At 48.9% G+C, this 20309-nt stretch overlaps 1 protein-coding gene across 11 annotated transcripts in view; it reads right to left on the bottom strand.

Moving 5' to 3' along the window:
- Nucleotides 1-20309, bottom strand: part of MTCL1 (microtubule crosslinking factor 1) — a 122783-nt gene that overhangs the window by 31285 nt on the left and 71189 nt on the right. For 6 of the 11 annotated variants that reach the window (XR_003902389.1, XM_029921518.1, XM_029921521.1 and 3 more), the window contains 5 exons: nucleotides 15217-16554; nucleotides 13953-14084; nucleotides 6056-6178; nucleotides 3456-3686; nucleotides 1598-1789 (listed from right to left, as the gene is read on the bottom strand). Coding sequence is in view for 10 of the 11 variants with exons in the window: in XM_029921518.1 (XP_029777378.1) it covers nucleotides 1598-1789; nucleotides 3456-3686; nucleotides 6056-6178; nucleotides 13953-14084; nucleotides 15217-16554 (2016 nt within the window). In the remaining variant the exon portion in view is untranslated. The remainder of the gene's footprint in view (nucleotides 1-1597; nucleotides 1790-3455; nucleotides 3687-6055; nucleotides 6179-13952; nucleotides 14085-15216; nucleotides 16555-20309) is intronic. The other 5 variants (XM_029921525.1, XM_029921526.1, XM_029921519.1 and 2 more) reach the window with 3 other exon arrangements.

Below are 20309 nucleotides of genomic sequence, written 5' to 3'. Positions count from 1 at the left end.
TTGCAAAGGAGCATTTTATTTTCTAACTAGATCAATTGCTGGAAAACTCATTCCATGAGCTAAAATCTCCCCAGGGACACTGGCATAATGACAAACTTCCTAATAACTGTAATTAAGCATTCATCTGAAAGCATAATCTCTTTCTTGAGTCATATTGTTCAGGGAAAATGGAAGGGCGGATGGGTGTGCATAGAAAACAGTTCTTTAGTTGTGAAAATCTGATTTGACTGTGGAGGGAAAGTAGATGGGGGGGGGGGGACACACATATCCCTTAGGCCTGTGCTCAGACATCACTACTTCTACTTTCCCTCATTTGGATCTGAGCCAAAGATCTGATGCCAGCCCTCTCCCACTTGACCCTCTGCAGCACTGGGCTAAGGGAGGAGCCACAGCTGTGGAGCCCAGTGCACAGGGAGTGCCCACAAATGTCAGTGGCTGAGTGGTGACAGCCACACCCGGGGTAACTGCTGGGCTCTGGGTCCACCCAACCCCTCCCCCTCCACCCAGAGCCAGGGGTCTGTGTCTGGGGGCCTCAGGCTCTGCCCCGAAGAACTGTCAACAAAGCAACAGAGGATCAGAAAGGACTCAGTCCAGAAATTTTGGGAGCAAGAAGGCTTTAACGCTGGATGCCTCCTAGGGTCTCAACACTCTAAACCCAACATACCTGCTGTTTTGTATAGAAGCGCAAAAAATCTGGGTGGCGGCAATAGTACCTTTTGGTCTGTTAAGCAGGGGCTATCTGCTTAATAATTAATACATGTGGCATTTAGCAATATTAATAATTATTTCATATTGTACACTGAAATCCCATTGAAATGTGCTTTCATTTTTTAAAGATTCATTTATATATTTTGGGAGAAAGAGAAAGCATGAGCAGGAGAGGGGCAGAGAGGAGGGGGAATTCCAAGCAGGCTCCCCACTGCCAGTGCAGAGCCTAATGCAGGGCTCTGTCTCACAGACAGCGAGATCATGACCTAAGCTGAAACCAAGAGTTGGACGCTTAACCGACTGAGCCTCAAGCACCACCATGCTTTCATTTTTTTAGGTGTCATCAGAGATTTTTATTTCAAGTGGCTTAAAAAGAACCTAAAACACTTAATACATGTATAGGATTAAAAACAACAACAACCAACTTTCTCTTTTCTCCTTACACATCATGTTGCCAAATGAGTGATGTTTTCCATGCCCATTCAGCTAAACATCAACAAAAAGCCCCGTACATTCTTCCCCTGGCCACGAGGAAGGTGCTGTCTCTGAGAAGAATGGTCAACCTTTGTAAAGCCATAGTTCAGTCTACACACCACTCGACACTTCCCCGTTCTCCTTCTCAGGACATTTGCTGGCCTCTCCAACCGATCTGACCCTACTAACTCCTTGTTTCTACATGTCAGCCAAATGAACTAATGGGCTGACACTGAAATAAAAGCCTTAATGATAGAATTTCTAGTACAAATACAGCTCCAGGCAGCCAGAGGCAGCCAGAGGAGTTTCCTGCTCCCCGGAACACCAGCACATAGAATAAGATGACACAGACATAGACTAGCAGTCTCCTCTCCCACGTGTGGGTAGAACGAGGGGCTGGGACCTCGGCACCCACCTGCCTGTGGAGCTGGCCCGCATGCGCAGGCGGCAGCCGCGATCCATGGTCACCGATCTGCACAGGGGAGTGTGGAGAATGCTCTCCCATCGAAAAGCCTGGACCATTGTCCTCCCGGTCAGGGCCGTCACCCTTCAGGTCCCCCTGCACTCCAAGCTCGCTGAGCCTGGGGAGTGTCTCTGGATGCTCGCTCTGAAAACAGCAGGAGACAGTGATCATGGCTCCACCCAAATCCTTTGCTGTGCAGCCTCGTTTTTATTGTTTGAGGAGAATTCTCCACTTTGTGGCTTATCAACTCTTGACTTCCTAGCCTTTCCCCAAATATACTCGTTTAGCCCATTTCATGAACTCACTGGCCACTTTCTCCATTTATTTACTTATATTTTAAATGTTTATATATTTATTTTTGAGGGAGGAGGCAGGGCAGAGGGAGAGAGGGAGACAGGGAATCCCAAACAGGCTCCTCACTGTCAGCACAGAGTCCAATGCGGGACTCAAACCCATGAACCATGAGATCATGACCTGGGCCAGATGCTCAACCATCTGAGCCACCCAGGAGCCCCAACCCTCTTCCTTTGAATAGCACACAACGGGTGCCCAACTGGTCAGCAAAGATTGGAAATTTCACTGTTTGTAAGTTATTTTGACACTGATAAGTTTTATGATTTATAAATGATTATTGATTACAGTTATGGTTTTATAAACTAGAGGAGGAACTCCAAAGTGTTGCTCAGCAGGAAACTTGGCAACTATTTCTAGGTTTTGCTTAATAATGGTTTCCTTGGTCGTGGCTATTTGGAAGCAGGTTGAATTGATATTGGAAGACTTTCTTCCCTCCTAGAGAAGAGAGAATCCATATATCTTCCCCTTCCTAGGATGACTTCAAACTGTATACATTGCTCACTAAAGTGAAAGCAGACAGTCCCTGGGAGTCTAGAGGAAGCTGACATTTATGATGCCTTGAAGCAGCTGACACAGAAGTCAGGGGTACGGATGCTCAGAACCTCAGTGGTCCCAGCCCTGCTTGCATCAGAAGGCTGGGCCAGAAGCAGCCTGCAGAGCTTGAGGTCACACGGACTTAATCAATAAGATCAATCAATCAGCAAGAAATGGCTCTGTTCTTGTTCTGGGCTGAATCTGGGAATGGAGGCACATGAGGGAACAGACACATGCACAGGCGGCAAATCCTGGAGGGGGCAAAAATCTGACCCATCTGGAGCTTATAAAACTACACTGGCAGAATGGGCTGTAGAGTTTAGGAACAAAAACTGAAATGGAAAGAGGAGAGAAAGATTCAGAGCTAGGCTGGACAAGCCAGCCAAGGTGGGTTGAGAGATGGGAAGGAACTCGGGGTTACAGTCTTCCTGAATCCATAGATGAGCAACAAAAGAAACAGCAGCAACATTTTGCTGCACGATGGAGTCACAGACCAGGACTCTGAAAACCAGATCAAGGGGTGCCTGGGTGTCTCAATCGGTTAAGTGTCTGATTTCTGCTCAGGCCATGATCTCACGGTTCGTGAGTTCGAGCCCCACAACAGGCTCTATGCTGACAGCTCAGAGCCTGTAGCCTGCTTTGGATTCTGTGTCTCCCTCTCTCTTTGCCCCTTCTCCACTCACACTCTGTCTCTCTATTTTATTAAAAAACACAACAGCAATGATGTTAAAGGACAGTATGGAATTCTTGGTCTATTATATAACTAGACAACCTGTTGCATTTCCATTGTCTGCACTGGACTTGATAAAATAATGTGAAATGGCAGAGTGTGACTCTGCATGTAGATGGCAGGGGGACAGCAGTGCCTGGGGGGCAAGAGCAAAATGGACACAAATAAAACAAACACTCCGGGCAGAGGTACCTCGGTAAAATCCTCGCCTTCCTCATCCATCTGTTTCCCTTGCCGCCAGTGTTTCAGCAGCCACCTGAGTTTGACGTAGAAAAGGAAGATGTTCTGCTTCAAGGACCGGAGCTCCTGCTGCATCAGATTTTTCTCGTCACTCCAGGTTCGCTCATGGAGGGTGTTTTGCAAAGCCAGGCTGTGCATTTCTAGCTCTTTCCACCTCAAGGCGTAGAGGTGCTCCTCCTCCATCTTGAATGGAAAAAAGGAGAGAGTGTGACAGTGGCTCTTCCTACTTGCCACCCAAGCCAAACCCAAAGTCTTTGCAAACTGCCATTCAATCCTTATCATGTTGCACCCAGGACGTGAAACATGGAAACTTTTTGAAATGGGTACTAGTTATAAAAAACCTCAAGGGTTTTCTGATTCAGAAGCAAACCCTATTTCAAAGTAAGGGGTTATAATCAACTTTCATTGTCAAGTCTCTTGGGGTGTTTTTTTTAAAGGTCTTTCTCTAAACCTCAGGAAAATGGTTTCTCGGACGTATGGCGTGTGGCTGATTTCCATGCAGATTCCATGTGCCCTCTGTAGGTGGGCTTGCACACAAAGGCATGCTGCAATCGTAAAGGGGGAGTGAGTGGAGAGCCTTCCCCTCGGCTTCCTGAGCCTTCTGGTGTTCACAGCCCCCAGCAGAAGGAGGATATCGCCAGGCTGACAGAGGCCTGGAGATAGCAGGCGAGCGAGGCAGGTGGGGGAGCCCGATTTCTCTAGGCGGAGGTGCTCTGCCGCATACAGTGGTGGGCAAACAGGGAAGTCATCTGATAACCTGCTGCCACACTCAGGACTTCATGTTCCTATCAGTTAGGAGTAGTCACCCTTAGGGAAATAAAGCACTGCCAAAAAAGAAGGTTTCCCATTGCTATGCTGAGTTCCTGCATTTCAACATGGGTCCAGGCACGTTACAAGCACCATTATGTGGATAATGGCACAGGGGTGTGAATAAAATCTTACTGCACAGATAGGAGCACAAGGATAATATCAATAGTAGCTAAAGTGAGAGATGGGATGAAAGCTTTCTATTTCACAGACAAAAAAAAAAAAAAAAAAAAAGAGGGGTTAGGATCCCAGCCTTGTTATCAGCTGTCCTCTGCTGCTTTAACACTCCCTCTCCGCCAAAGATCAAGGCAGTGAATTTTGCTTTGGCTTATTTTCCTAAAGTACTAGATTCATGCACAGAAACTATCGGAATGTGACTATAGCTGCCTGAGGTCCACACCCATGTGTCCGATGTGCTAAAGCCACTGAAGAGCGGCAGCTCTGGGCAGGTCCCAGGTCTTCGCATGGACTTGTGTGGCTGCAATCATCGTACCAGATCTTTCTTGCACTACAAGCTGAGATAAGATAGTGGTGACTTAATTCACCATCCCGGCAGCCTCAGAGTCCTCAAGGGTTCTCTGCTCTGTGGGCACTAGAGCAGGATGGAGCGGGGAGAGGGGCAGCCTACCATACTCGAAATCGAGCGTTTGCAACTGACTTGCAGTGTCATCTCAGGTCATCAGCTACCTGGGGAGGCTTCAGCTCCCTGGGCTGCAAAGTGAACCAAGAAGCTAACTTAGGATGTGCAGAGCGCCTAGTTCAGGGCAGGTACGCCAGAGGCACTGGAATATTAGTCAGTGGAGGCGCAGGGCTGGGGGTGGGGATGTTCTATCTGCTATTGTGCAGTCTCCTGCCAATGTTCCTTCCCGGCCTCGCTCTGACTTCCCCACTGTCCGGGTTGCCTCCTCCAGTCCCAGGACTCCAAGCACTTCTCACGTCTCTGCCCTCAGGATATGTTAGGGAAAACTGTCCCTTTCCCTCTGAACTAGCCTGGATGACCTCTCACCCCCTTACAAACAAGCTCTGTAGGCTCACCTTCAATACACTCCTTCACCTTGAATCTAAGTACTAGACACACCTGGGACCCTGCCATTTTGCTATTAGTATCTCCAGGGATAGACTCACTTCCCGAATGTGATTTTTGGTGCAATAAACAAACAAACAAAAAAATAAGTTTAATTATTTAGGAAATGAGTGCCCCTGTCTGCAAATTCTTTCTCTTAGCAACTCTGGTAAAGGATTTAACAGATAAAGGATAATTAGCCAGGTTATTTTAAATAGTTAGAAGAATTAATAAGGCCACAGCTCGAATAATGGCAGTTTTTTGAAGACAACTGTTTAGGGTGAGTTGCTGAAGTTTCTATCAGAAAATTTACCAAATTGAGAAAGCTTACAAATCTGCAGGACAACCAAAGTTATGGACACACTTTTCATGTCCAGATGCATTAAGGCTCTTATTTGGTTTGCCTCTGCTGATTACGGTCACAGGAAAATATAGATTCAATGTTAGGAAGGACTTCTCACAGACCACAATATAAGTACAGTAAAATAATACAGTGTTCGAAGAGAAAGGCAGACAGTTGTCTTTATGACATGTCTGAGGGGCAGCTCAGTGGATGATCCTCCAGCCCAGTGAGTCCAGGAGCCTGTGCACAGCAGCTTTCATTCAAATATGTCCTGTCATCTGCCTCCAGGGGCCGCACCATCAGAGACCTGGTTGTGCTGAAATCACGTGACATATTTACCTTACGAATCCTGTTTGTAAATCTCTCTGTCTCCTCTTGATGCAGTCTGTCCGCTTGTGCAAGCTGACCCTGCAGCTCCTCTAGCGACACTCTCTGTTCAGGTAAAACAGGGGGGCCCCTGAGCTGATCGGTGGGATAAAGGAAGGGGTTTAGTGGACGCGAGAACTCTGCCTGACGTGAAGACGCAGGACGGACATCTGCACAAACTGGGGACACACACGGAGCAACACAGCACGTGCGGGCGCTGCAGCGGGGGAGCGAGTCTTTGGCAGCTCCCCCGAGATCTGCCCTGGACTCTTGCGTCATCTGCAATGGAAAAGCCTGACCGCCCTCATCTCTTTCCTAGCAGATGGGTGTGTAGTGGTGCCCATGACCCAACCTCCACCACCGCGGTACCCACCAACCAGGTTTTCAAAATGCCAGGGTGGTCAGAGCTGGCAACTACGATCGAGTCAAACGCGACCAACTCACATGAGTCGGTCTTGTAGATTCACTGCCCTGGTTCATTCTAAGCTGCATAATTAATTTGCTCAGATGCTTTCTTAGTAGATATTTTCCTGCTCAGTCCAGAAAGCCTTGCTCTTTCTTGGGTGGTCGAAGGCTGGACAGTCAAGATCACTGGGTGGGACGCCCAGAAACATGGTCTCCGTCTTCTCAATCGCACATGGTGCCTAAGAGGAACTATACAAAGATCTGCTTATTACATTTTAGGTTAAAAATAGCCACAGGAGGGGCGCCTGGGTGGCTCAGTCAGTTAAGTGCCTGGCTTTGGCTCAGGTCATGATCTGACGTTAATGAGTTCGAGCCCTGCATCAGGTTCTGTGCTGACAGCTAGCTCAGAGCCTGGAGCCTGCTTCCAATTCTGTGTCTCCCTCTCTCTCTGCCCCTCCCCTGCTCATACTCTGTCTCAAAAATAAATAACATTAAAAAAACTTTTTTAAATCATAGGAATCTTTTTTTCATGCTTATTGGTAATGTCTCCCTCCTGGCACAGCCTATCTTTTGTGTTCAAATGGCAATGATAGAGAAATCAACTATAATTTTTGAAATAAAATGTATTTTTTAGAGAAGGAAACAGTTAAAATCAGTGGGGGGTTAGCTCTGATCTTGTATGTAACCTGGGTTGACCATGTGCCCCCAGATGGGGTCTGTGTGTGCAGAAGCCAGCAATGGAACAGAAACTCTCCTTTCCTTGGGGATTCCTAGGCCACCAGGGGACAATCAGTTCAAAGCCTGATCTTGGTGAGGCTGACTCTTATTACGGTTACATGAGGGAGATTTCATGCTGGTCCATAAGCTTCCCTCTACCAGCAGGCAGATGTCTCTCCAGTTGAGCTTTACACAATGTGCTGCCCTTGGGAGCCGCGGTTCATTGCTTTCTCTGCCTCTGTTGGCTCCAAAGCTCTGTGCCCTGCTCCCATGCACCTATTAAGACTCAAGGCTCTGGCTTACCAATTCTGGCAACTATCCCCCTAACCCACTTACCAAAAAAGCCAGATACTGCCCTGATGCTTACTTCTGAAATCAGTTCCAACCCTTGAAGATTACCCAAATTTCTTGGGAATTCAGCTACATTTTATACTTTATATAGCACTTAAATTTTTTTTTAATGTTTATTTATTCTTGAGAGAGAGAGCATGAGCAAGAGAGGAGCAGAGAGGGAGGGAGACACAGAATCGGAAGCAGACTCCTGGCTCTGAGCTCTCAGCAGGAGTTGTCGCACGTTGTCGGCGGTTGGACTGTGGACTGAAGGTTTTGCTGCCTGGATGTCACACATGGATTTCTTCCACGGAAGTCTGTGTAAGTCAGAGGAGTAAGAGTGACAGAACAATGTGCAAGTCGTCTGGTGCCTGACGTGGGACTCAAACTCACAGATGGTGAGATTATGACCTGAGCCAAAGTCAGACGCTTAACTGACTAAGGATTTAGGAGAATAAATAAGGATTTAGGGAGTACTGGAGATTTAGGAGTAAATAAAGCTGCCCCCTATCCCTGCCCTCATGAGGTATCCCTTCTGGCAGTTTAGGTATTTCTGCACAGGAGTGTTTTCAGGTGACCCAGGCTACTCTCCTCCCAGCTTTACTTTTTTTTACATTTAAAACATAAATATCCTCCATGTTTCAATACACCTGATACTAGCCCGAAGTTCAAGATCATTAGATGTTGAAACAGGTATCCCAATCAAGCCTATCTTTTAAGAAAATCAAGTTATCTGTTAATTTAGTTTCTATAATATGAACCAAACTAGGTAGTTTGGTTTTAATCTTAATAAATAATGTAACTGTTTTTATTTTTTATTTTATTTTTTTGCTTATTTATCTTTGGGTGAGAGAGAGAGTGAGTGAGTAGAGAAGGGGCAGAGAGAGAGGGAGAGAGAATCCCGTGCAGGCTCCACACTGTCAGCACAGAGCCCAATGCAGGGCTTGAACTCAGACTGTGTGATTATGACCTGAGCAGAAAACAAGAGTCGGACACTTAACCAACTGAGCCAACCAGGTGCCCCTATGCTGTTTTTATTTCAAACAAATGTACGAGCCTCACACTTCAGCACTGTGTGGGTAAAAATGTGTCCCTCTGTCAGAGCCACATCTTTGAAGGGTCACAGAAAACGACCCGTGATGTCCTATGAAACTGTTCATCTGGGGCATCTGATTCACCTATAGTAGCTCCGTGTCACGTGTGGAGACTGGTCCACAACGGAAACTCTTACTCCTCATCTATTAGAAGTTTTATTTTTCTTTACTGTCCACTTTTGCTAATGGAATATTAAAACTCCTACAGACAGGTAACTGTTCCTAGCTGGGTGCTGTCACTCCAACATTACAAAAAACAAAATAAAAACGTGCTCTGGTCAAAGTTTCAGTTCAGAATTATGCTGCTGTCACACGACTGCAACCAGCCACATACATTTGGAGGAAGTGTTCACATAACACCTAGATCTCTAGAAAATACATACTTCATCACCCAGTTCCCAAAATGGTCATTCTAAAACTCATCCTTTGCCCACTTACGTGAGGTTCTGATTATACATCAAACAAATTCATCTTGAGCTCTTTGTGAAGGCAGGCTATTGAAACAAATACCATCCTCACTTGGTCCCAGGGCTGTGGAGACACCTTGACATCACATCTACCTTCCCTGACAGTGTTCTGAAACCCGCTGCCCATGTTTTCCCCCACGTGGTTGAGTCCACACCAATGGATACTGCTCATTTCCCTCATTTAGAAAAAGTGGCTTATAAGTCACTTCCCACACTTTGGAAGATACTTGCATTATCTTGAAGCCAAAAAAAAAAAAAAGGAATGCTTCTCATTATAGAGACTTTAACACTAGCAATGCTACTTAAATATCAGGACTCTATTCCACCTCTATCACCAAGACTTCATTTTCCAGTGAGTTCCATTTTGTTCTAGTCAGTTTTGTTACTGCTCCTTCTGAAAGCCATAGATGAGGTCAACACAAGTGTGCATACCCTTGGCATAAAAGCCCACATCATTTTATCCACCGCGGCTGCCATTTCACAGCTGGGACATAAGGGGTCACAAGTGCTTCATGTGTGTCGTTGATTAAGGGATCAAAGGAGGAGCTGGGGAAAGAGTTCTTTTGAGATTCCTGCTCTAGAAACTCAATCCTCTGGGCCACAGGCTTGGTTTCATTTATATCTGAAATGTGACCCATGCCCATGACTGGCCGCTTCTCATTCAGAACTATTTTTAAGGCGCCCACACATTCCAAGCTGCATATTCTATATGTTCTCTCTTAACAAGTGGGCATCTCTCAGCAGGTTTGTCGGGAGGCACAGGGAGCAAAGTCAGGGAAGAAATCTGGTGCACGGCGGGAGAAGCCAGCTAACATGTACTGAGATGAATAGGTACCAGGAATATCTGTCCTTCTGAGCTGTGAGGTTTGGTGTGCCTGCATTAATAGGTTAGTGGGTATTAGTGGGCTCTGACTTCAGCTTTCTCTGCCTGTGATCGTTTTAAGAGTGCTGGATGTGGATGTCTCCATCCCTTCCTAAGATTAGTGTGTGCCTCATCTACGAGCCAGGCCTTCTATTAGTTGTCACCTAATAGCAGACTTGTCATCTCATGAAATGCAACAGTGCAAGAATATGGTTTTTCTTTTTCTCCTTCTTGGTGTTGCTGCTGCTACTGGTGCTAGTACTGGTAGTCGTGGTTTAACCTGGCCCAAATACCCAAATCTCCAAATAAGGATACATCTTCCCTCCTCCAACCCCAAATACGAAAATCTACAAGGCAAGTAACGTAGAAGGCATTTCATAAATGGGACTTGAGAAATGGATCCTTTAAAAAAAAACTTCAGCTTAAATACAGAAAGTTCTCCCTCCCCCCTTTTAAGCTATTGATAGCAGGCATCTGATCAGCTCTCCACCTCGAAGAACTAAGGGCAGAGCTAAAGGAAATTCACACCTGGATAGAGGTAATCAGCTTGCACAGACAGTAATTTCAAAGGCAATGTAAGAGGAAGTGAGAACACTCCTCCAGGCACACCAGCTTTGGTCTTGGCCTCGTTGTAGACGAAAGTGTCCGATTTGCCTTTTCTGCACTTGCGGTGGGTCCCTGCACTGTCACGTGGCCTGCGTGAGTCTTCACCGAGAGAAGCTCTTGGGTGGGTTGGGCTGCCCTGCTCCCGGACAGGAGCTCTGTGTACTGTTTTCATGATAGCCTCACGGGAAAGAGGTTGTGGGCAATGGATTGGGGGATTTTTCATTAGAAGGCTTCTAAGAGTTCTACATCTAGCACTGTCCACTGTACAATTCTTCAACCCAATGTCATATTTGAAGACCAAACTAAGCAGTCTGTTTGGGAGACATCCACCCCAGGGACAGAGCTGCTCCCTCAACACCCTGACTCTACAGCGGTCTCTTTTGGGCCCCTTTCATAAAAAGAAAAACAACGGAGCTATCAAAATGGTCACAGACTATGTTTTGTCTTTAAAAAAATATTTTCAAACAAACATAATGTGCTTGCACATATAACAGAATTTTCTGTCTGAAATGCCTTAGTGAATAAAGTCAGAACAAAGGATGTTTAAGTCCTGCTTAACACTATTTCCCCTTCTGGACCTTGCCTTTCACGATGAGCTTTTTCACTTTCTCACCAAAATTTATAAAATTAAACAAAACCGGACAGATGTGTAAAGGAAGCAACATACCATGCACGGTGAGAGAGCTGGGTATGCAGTCAGTCACCCGAGCGAGCTGTTTTGGAACATCTCCCAGAGGAGATGGACCTCTTTCTGAGCAGCAAAGGGTGGGGAGAGGGCTGAACCAGGCCTGAGGAAGCTGTTCGGGAACCCCCCACCCCCACCCTTGAGCACCAAACACCCAGGGCCTTGCTCGTAAGCCGCCTCACTCTCAGACCTCGATTTTCTCAGGCACAAAATGAGGGCATTAGCCTGAAGACCTGACATCCCCTTGGGAGCTGAATGGTGCAGGGGTCCTAAGTCACCGTGTGAACCCACCTAACTCCGCTAATCTACGTTTATTTATTTCGCACAACACTCAGCTTGATTCAACAAAGTATCTTCCTCTCTTCGCAGCCACCGGTTTCCAAAGCTACACAATGCCATGTGTGTGTGTGGCAGACAACGGGGAAGCTTCTCCACGCCCGGGTATTAAACAACACTTCATCAGAGTTCAACTAAGCAAGGTGGCATGTGACATGCCTTGAATAATAAGCGGGAAGGAAGCTGCAGTTCTCCTCAGACAGGGATCAGAGAGAAGGGGTTGCTGTGTTCAGCCAGAGCTTCATTGGGAAGCAGCCAGTAAAAAATCTGTGCCAAGGGGGGCAGAGGACGTTGGAACCACAACTAGGGCAGCTGTGACACCCCCTGCCACCGGGCCATCCTCAGTGGCAGGACACACTTCCCTCTTTATTATCAGCCACACTTCACCTTTACACAGCATTCAGTGCTTTTCAGGGTACTCTCTCAGCTCAACGGCTCTGAGAATCACCCACATACAATCACGTGAGGCAGGTAGAACAGTCTTTCTCCTCCCATTTCGCAGATGGGAAAACAACAGGCTGAGGCTTGCCTGAGAAAGAGCTTGTAACGGACAAAGCTGGGCTCGAGCCCAGGGATCCTGATGTGCATGCCAGACTGGATTCCAGCACTGTGTGTCCTCCCTGCTAGAAAGAGCTAGTGGTACGGTGTTAACTGCAGACTAGGAAATGTGTCTTCCTGAGGGTTCAGAATCATTGCATTCTTTTGAAAGGTACACAACTGTGAGGTTGCTACTGCCCAGGCAAGCTGCATTCTCTGATGAAGACCCCTGTGTGGGGCACAGGCTGATCGGGGGGCTCACTGTGAAGGGGTCAGAGCTCTAAAACACACCAACCACTAAATCTGTATTTGGAGAAACTCCCGAATATGTGGTGTTCAGTTTCACATTTGGTATAACTCCTAGGAACATCTTACCTGCAATTTTGGAATGGGAACACACTAAAAGTGATATGCTATGAGGTATGTCCAATTCTAGGCCCAAAGATGGCATCCAGAAAACATTTTTTAAAATTACAAATGCTCACTCTTCCAGCTGGGAAAGCCCAGGGTAGCCTGCAACCGCCCATGGTGGCTGCACACAGCACACTGGGCTTCTGCTGGCTTTCGGGGAGCTTGGCCCTGATGTGTGCTCGGTCCTCAGTGTGTGCAATGTCTCCCTGTCACACCTCTGTGTGATCCGCGGCTACAGCCTTCCCTTTGGGGCAAGGACGCGGTTGCCGCCTTCTTGGGTGAGGCTGGCCTCTGCCGGATAACGTAAGGATGGAGGGACTACCCAGGATGTTTCTGAAACCTGTTTTGTCCTTATGTAAGCCTTTCAAGGGCAGATTAAATGTTACCGCATGCCCAAATCCATGAGGGTAGAGATGTGACGTACTCTCTTACAGGACAAGGGAAAAGCCCAGACCAGAGACACGTGAGTTCAGGTCTGGGTAGGCCAGCAGCCCCTCTCGCTGACCCGTGACAGCAGGACCCGCAGCTAACCCAGGCCCTGGCTGCCAGTGGAGCTTGGACACAGGTGCAGCCCCACCCTAAGTGCCTCCGTGAGCATCACTTCCCAGTCAAATGCCTGGCTTTTTTGCTGAGTGAGCTTCCATGTGCTTCCAGGAGTGTGTCCCCTGTCTTTATCACCCCTGCTGTTTGAGAGTCACCGGGATGCCTTAGAGCTGGGCAGCAGTATCTTTACTGGGAATGGTGAAGGAAGACTCTTCGGCTAGACCTTTCCTAACCTGCGACAGGGTGCTCTATTCCTGCCATCATCCGCCCTGACCAGCAGTCTTGGAGCCAGCGATCCATTCTGTGGGGACACCTGTCTCTCTGTCCTGGGTGGAATTACTTGCCAGGAAGAGTTTCCACCAACAGGACTGCTGACAACTGTTTCACACGATGGAGCATCTACAGTGGCTGGGAGCTTTGCTGACAAGAAGTTTCTATGGCGACAGAGCCTGCTGAGGAGCCCCCAGTCGGGGAGCACTCTCCCTGATTCTGCTGGAGCACTATCACCAGAAACTACAGGACAGGCCACATGAGACACAGGGAAGGACAGTTTCCTCCAGACCAGCAAAGACAGTGCTCGGTGTTCATACCTGCTTTCTTTACTGTTTGACACAAAGCTATAGAACACTCACCAATCAGTCTCCTACGTTTTGCTACAGCTCCCGGCGCCCACGGGTGGGACGACGGCTGTCTGACAGGGGTGCGGGCCCTGTGCAGACCCTCCCATCCCCGTCGCATGCAATGGTTTGAGTCCAGTGAAGTCCCATTAGTTCCATCTCCACCCACCATGTCCCCTAAGGGCCTCGGACCCAGGGAGGAAACAACACACGGCCAGCCACACAGCAAAAGGAAGGGTGGGGGGATGTGGGGTGCTGACCTCTAGACTGAAGTAGCTCTGGCCTGCCTGCCGGCAGCTCCCGGCGTCCCCGTCGGCCCGGCGGTGCAGCTGATCCGGCTCTTCCCCACGCTCCTGACCCGGCTGCCACTCCGGCTGACCTCTCAGTTTGGACTGTTAGGTGCATGGGAGGGATTTGGTTTTGTTTCGCTTTGTTTTGAATTTTAAATAAACAACAAAGGATGAGGGCGTGGTGGGGGGGTTACGCAGGGAGTGGGGGTCAAGAAAACAAAAATGGGTAAGGCAGACAACTGAAACCACCACCGGACCAGGAAAAGCATGAACGGACACAGCGGCATACAAGAGTGACGACAGAGCCAAAATGAGGATGCGCAAAACGATGCTTGAGAGATCTGAAAAGCAAAACGAGGCACAGAGAGGGGAAGAAGGCAGAACACTGGTTATGGGGCGCATGCGAGGGGGATGCGTGAATCAGACTCCACTGCAAGCACACACCCACGAAGGATACGGAAACAAGGCTCCTCCTTCCTCGCTTGTAGTCGAGCAGCAAAAGCCATAATCCAGGTGGCAGCTGGGTCATGCACCCAAGGGTGATGCATAGGAAAGCAGTCCTTGGAAGGCACTCGGCTCCGCCCGCACCCTCGGCTCAGGGAGGGCTGTGACTTCCTCCATCAGAACCATCCTTCTCCCGGGGGGCCGGCTCCTCTCCCCACTCGGGCTCATCTTCCAGTAGGAGTGGGTGGGCCTGGCTGCCTAGGGCCTTGCGGAACCATACTGTGTCCCTCCGGCAATCCACCCAAGCAGGGATGCAAGCGCTCCCGAGCGAGTCTGCTAAGTGTCCTGACTGTGAAATGAGTTTGTACTTTGTTTTTAAACTCTTCTGCTTCTTCATCGGGACAGCTGGACAGCTGGTTGTTTGAGACACCAAAAAAAGGAGAAAGGACAGACTGCGTCGACCCCTATCGCTTCCATTGGGGTGAGCCTTCTGTCATGAGGGAGGGCCTCTAAGCCAAGAGCAGCGGTGCAGTTTAAAAAAAAAAAAGGAGCAGGGGGCGGGGGTGGGGAAGGAAAAAGAAACAAAAAAATAAAAGAAAACAACAAAAAAAAAGGAAGAAAGAAACCCAGCCAATAGAAAGGATTTGGTTGACACTTGAGGCTTTAGTACAATGCAGGTTTGAAATCATAACCAAGCAGCCGTGAGCAGAATGAGTTCAAGTGCAGCAATGCCAGCGAGAAGGAGGAAGAGCAAAACGGAGCAGGGAGGCAGAACCAGGAGCCCCCTTACCTGCAGGTCCGGGACCAGCTCCTTCCCCAGGTTCCCGACGGGGGAGTCCCGGGACACAGAGGTCACAGTGGAGAGGAAGCTGGAAGACTCCGTGAGGTGGGGCAGGGGGGACAGGCCCTCCAGGCGCTCCCTCAGGCCATCCCCCATCCGGTTCACCTGCTCCAGGAAGGCCTGAAGCTCTTTCCTGAAAGCCTTCATCCTCGAGTTGATGGTCCCCAGCAGCGGGGGTTCCTTCTTGCCCCCCTCAGCCGTCTCCCCTGCTCCCTGGACGCCAGACCCTGGCGAGGCCTCGCCACCGCCCTGCAGCCCCACGTCGTCCCCGAAGTCAGCCGTGTCTGTGATGAGGCGTTCCACGGTCCGCTCGAGGCGCTCAGCCTCGTGCTTTATGCTGGCCAGGCACTCGGTGTCCTCCCTGGCCCGCAGGAGCTCGGCCGGACACAGCTCGCTCGCTTCCGACGGCTTCCCGCTGCCGAAGCCCGATGTCTTCTCGCACATCTCCTCTGAGTCGCTCTCACCGCCAATAGGGCCCTCCCGTTTGGGCTGGGGCTGGCGGCCTTCCTCTCCGTCACTCTCCTTCTTGCCCTGGTCACTGTCAGCGTCACTGTCCCGGGGGCTTGGGGCGCGCAGGCCCAGATGGGCGGCCAGGTCGTAACGCTGCACATTGGACAGCAGCACCCGGTTCTCGTACTGTAGCTTCAGCACCTTCCCACTCAGCTCGTTGATCTGCAGCCGGGCTGACTTCAGCTCCTCCTGCAGGGGCGCCCCACTGCCCACGCCCTTGCCCGAGCCATCTGCCAGCCACCCAGGCTCTGGCCGAGGCTCAAACTTGAACTTGCTCAGCTCGTGGGTCAGCTGCCGGTTGTGGTCTTCGATCTCAGATATGGACCTCCGGAGCAGCTCCGCTTCCTCCTCCACAAACTGCAGGTGCCGGCGGAGCTCGGTCGAGGACTCCAGGGAGTCACCGAAGGGTGAGGTAGGAATGCTTGGGATGTGGTCCCGGCCAGCTCCCTCTCGCTCATACTGGACTCGCATGTCCTCCATCTCTGCTTTGAGGCCTCGGTTCTCCACCTCCAGCTCCACAATCTTGCGGCCTAAGATGTTTGCTTCTTCCTCAACCAGCTTGAGCCGCAGCTTCAGCTCGGCCTCCCTGGTACTGGGCGGCCCACCCGCTTCCCCCGTCGGAAGAGGGCTGTCCACGTCACCGTAGATGGCCTTGTACTTCTGAAGCTCCTGTTCCAGCTCATCCTTCTCCCTCCCCAGCTTGGCCATCTTTTTACGCATCAGGGAGCTTTCCTCTTTGGCAAACTGAAGCTGGCACTTCAAATCGGCACTGTCATCCTGCCAGGAGAGAACAGCCCGAGAGAAGGGTTATTTGAAAATACCAAATGTTCGTGTTTTTGATGATTTCCCTCACACCTCGCCCCCAACACGCACACAAACACAAAACAACCATCTTTCTGTCAGTGCGTCGAGTTACAGGTAGAAGGAGCCAAGACAAAGCCAAGGTGAGCCCAGGCCTTCACGTAGGGGACACCGCAAAGGCCTTCGGTCTGTTGCTTTCTCATAGAAACCAAAGAAACCAAACGATTAATTTGGGAAAAACATGCATATGGCATCCATCGTACAGGTGATGAGTGAAGAGGACATAAAATGAAATGAAACCCAGTGTCTGTTAGCAACGCAGAGATTCATCCGTATTGTGTGGGTCCAATCCAACTATCTCAGGCACCGGTGAAAGAGGCTGGATGTCGCAGACAGGCTTCGGTAGCTACTTCCACCTGTCGCCACTCACTTCCTCCACACTGTGGACCTCCCTCATCTACAGTGGCCGGAAATCCACAGGTATTACCAGGACGGAGGGGCCCCAATCAGAGCCCGGCATGCTACAGATTTGCTGAGACCCTGAGACTTGGCAATTCAGTTCTACTCCTGCTCCGGTCTCCCCAACATATCACAAGGATGACAGAAGGATGAGAACACCGGATAACAGTGAGGCGGCTTTGAGGTCAAGGCATGGAGCAAGTACCACATGGCTGGGGTGAATTGTTATTGCAGACCTAACACCTGGGTTACTCACAACCTTTCACCAGGCCAGGGCTACGTCAGAACCTTTATTCTGTTCCGCTCCCTTTACTTGCTGTAACACAGCAGGAAATTAAACTCAGAAATTCAAGGGCGGAGTTAAGTGGTCCAAAACTGGAGAAGTGGTTCTCACTGGTAGAAGATTCTGGAGGGTCTCCGAAGCTGACTCTCTGCTGCTAAAAGCCCTCACTGTGTGGCTGAGATCTAGAAGGAACATTGCAAACCATTTGGAAAGTTGGCTGTGCCTTCCCAGTCCAGATCTCAGTGCCTCAAACCACATGAGCTCTGATACGGGCCTGCACAAATGTTTAACTAGTCCCATTCAGGGAATGGAAAAATGATGAATTTCCTGAATCATTCCCCTTTGGCTATATAAGTTTCAAAAGACTGCCATGGGGGCAAAGGCTTCCCCATCACCCCCGAGAGACTCAACAACATGGTCCAGGGTAGTCATATTCCATCCACCCCAAGGTAGGGAGGGTCATCAAACCAATTTCCGGAAGAAGTCAGTCCTCTGTGGGAGAATGAACTTTTAGATCATTGTTTGGTGCTCGAATGGTCTAGTGGAGTTAGCTGCAGCTTGCACACTCCTTCTCTGCCATGTTTTTGCCACACACTCACTATTAGACAGCAAGATACAGAAATGCCCACATTGGTGTCTCCTAATTGTCTTCCTTCTCCCCTCCCCAGGTCCCTCCTCCTGCACCCCAAGATCCTGGAAGGAAAAAAAAAAACTGACGTGACATGGAAGACTCAGGAAAAATCTAAGGCCAATCTGGGAGCCATATGGAAAGCAGGCCCTGGTGCTACCTGTACGTCTTTGGAGAGGACAGGCTCTCCCTGCCGCCCTCTGAGCAGAGGGTAAATCAGTCCTGCCAGAAGGGGGTTCCATTTGTGGCCCTTCTGTCCATGACACCGTAGGCTGATCACAGAGCCCTGGTCAATTGGTTTCATCATGCCTAGAGCAAGATCCTCACTCAATGACAAGGTCATTGTGAAGGTCAAATGTACTGCACAAATTATACATGGTAAATCTCTACATTCTAGCACACTGAAATTAACTTTCCCCTTTGTCTGGAAAGTAATTAATACTGGAGAAAGGAGCCAGTAACTCTGGTTTTTTGTTTTCTTTGTGCATTAGGAGAATGATACAAATGTCACTGAGAGGAGAGTATTGTCTGTGTTCTAAGAACCCAATACACTAAGGATTTGGTTTGTTTTTGGTTAAGCAGACATAAAAAGGGTTTTCGTGACCAATTGGAAATAAAGCTGTCTGCCCACTTATACTGAGCAACACGGATTATCATCATTGCTGGGGTAATGAGAGATACTTTAAAGGGCCTACATAGAACCCATGGGCTGTAAAAGACATTGTTTTTATCCTAATACTAAGGGTAAAAGTGTGCTGATTTGTTGATTCATTCATTCTTTCAGTGAATAGAGAATCTACTCTGTACCAGAAATGAGCATGTTACTTGTAAATGACCCCAGCTTCTTACAATTTTTTAAAGTAGATCAAAAGCACCCTTTCGATTATTGATGAACATAGATTTGTAAGAAATCTGTACATCCAAATACACAGAGAGGTCTCTGCGGTTCACATGAAGGAATGGAGTTTTAATAAGCAAACACACATACCAGTGGAGACAGACAGATGGTTGACACTTTGTAAATGGATTAGTCTGGGAGTAAAAGCCTAGGATAGGAAGATATTGCAATATCCCCAGCCCCAGCATTAACTTGATAGCCAGCGTGTGTCCTTAGTCCCTAAATGATCCTGTCTCCACCTTGAACCAGAGAAATTCACCTTTGTGCCTGAAAACAGCAGCTGATACCATGGAAGAGAATGTTGCCAGCCCCAAGGGAACCCCACCATCTGCCCATGTCAAACCTGGGCAGACCTAAGTATGGGCAAGACCCCCTGCTGTGACCCATGCCCTGACCCCACTTTCATGGAAACCTGCAGCTGGTGAGGCCTCAAGATGGTGGAGGCCAGGCGGGAAATGCGTGGACCAGGAGCAATGTGACCTGCATGGCTCAGGAAGTTTTTGCCTCAGACCAAAATAATCTGGGAGTCTCAGGTGATCCTCCCTGAGGGTCTTCCCGTCAAAGTTGAATTGAGAAATTGAGGCAAGGGGTAGGATCTCTGAGAGGTCAGCATAACCCAGGCGTTCCCCAAGGGTTCTGAAATGCTCAACTCTAACTGTTTAGGGTAGAAAATTCCAAAGGGCCCTCACATCACCTTGATTTCCGGAAACCTTAAACCTCACAATCCCTTTCCTCTGCCCCTAATGCCCCACAAATCTGACTAAAATCAGAACCATTCCCCTCCTTCTTGAAATTAGACCCCAGTTAAAGAAGCAAGAGTCTATGACATACCCTAAGGACGGTCTGATTGGTAGATTACCTGATTGATAAAGTATCCAAAAAATCTTCTTGTTTCTTAAAGACAGCAACTACACACACACCAAGAACTCTAACATGATTAGAGCATGCTGTTGTTTCTACTCAACGCCCATGCGCTACCAGGCCTCTACCAATGCTAAAGCAGTTTTCCAAAGAAAGACAATCTCTGAAGCCAAGGGACGGTGTGTATTTAGCAAAAGGGTCAGACTTGCTCATTCTGGTCCAGGCGGCTGTGTCCAAGTCCTGCTGGGGCCTGTGTGGGGGATGGGGAGGGACCAGGGAGCCGGGCTCCGCCTCTTCTGGGAGCAGGGAGCTGCTCCTTCTCATATGATGGGGAATTACAGCCTCAGCTAGAGCAGCAGGAGGCTGGGTTGCCCATCTTATCTTATAACCCTACACTTTCTAAAACTCTGACAAAATTCCGGGGGAGGGGTCTAGGCTCAGTCCTAAGCTGAAGGATATCAAGCTCTGGTTTCAAGAGATCATCAGATAGCTCCAGGAACGCAGTATGAGAGCAGAAGGTCCAAACTTTCCACACGACACGGGTCCTGTGGCAGGCAGAGAAGGCAAGCACGGAACAGAGGGGAAGACACACACACCACCAC

This window comes from Suricata suricatta, chromosome 14 (assembly GCF_006229205.1).
Source record: "Suricata suricatta isolate VVHF042 chromosome 14, meerkat_22Aug2017_6uvM2_HiC, whole genome shotgun sequence".
NCBI lineage: Eukaryota > Metazoa > Chordata > Mammalia > Carnivora > Herpestidae > Suricata > Suricata suricatta.
The sequence above is the reverse complement of the archived record's forward strand: the minus strand, read 5'-3'. Positions and strand labels throughout refer to the sequence as shown.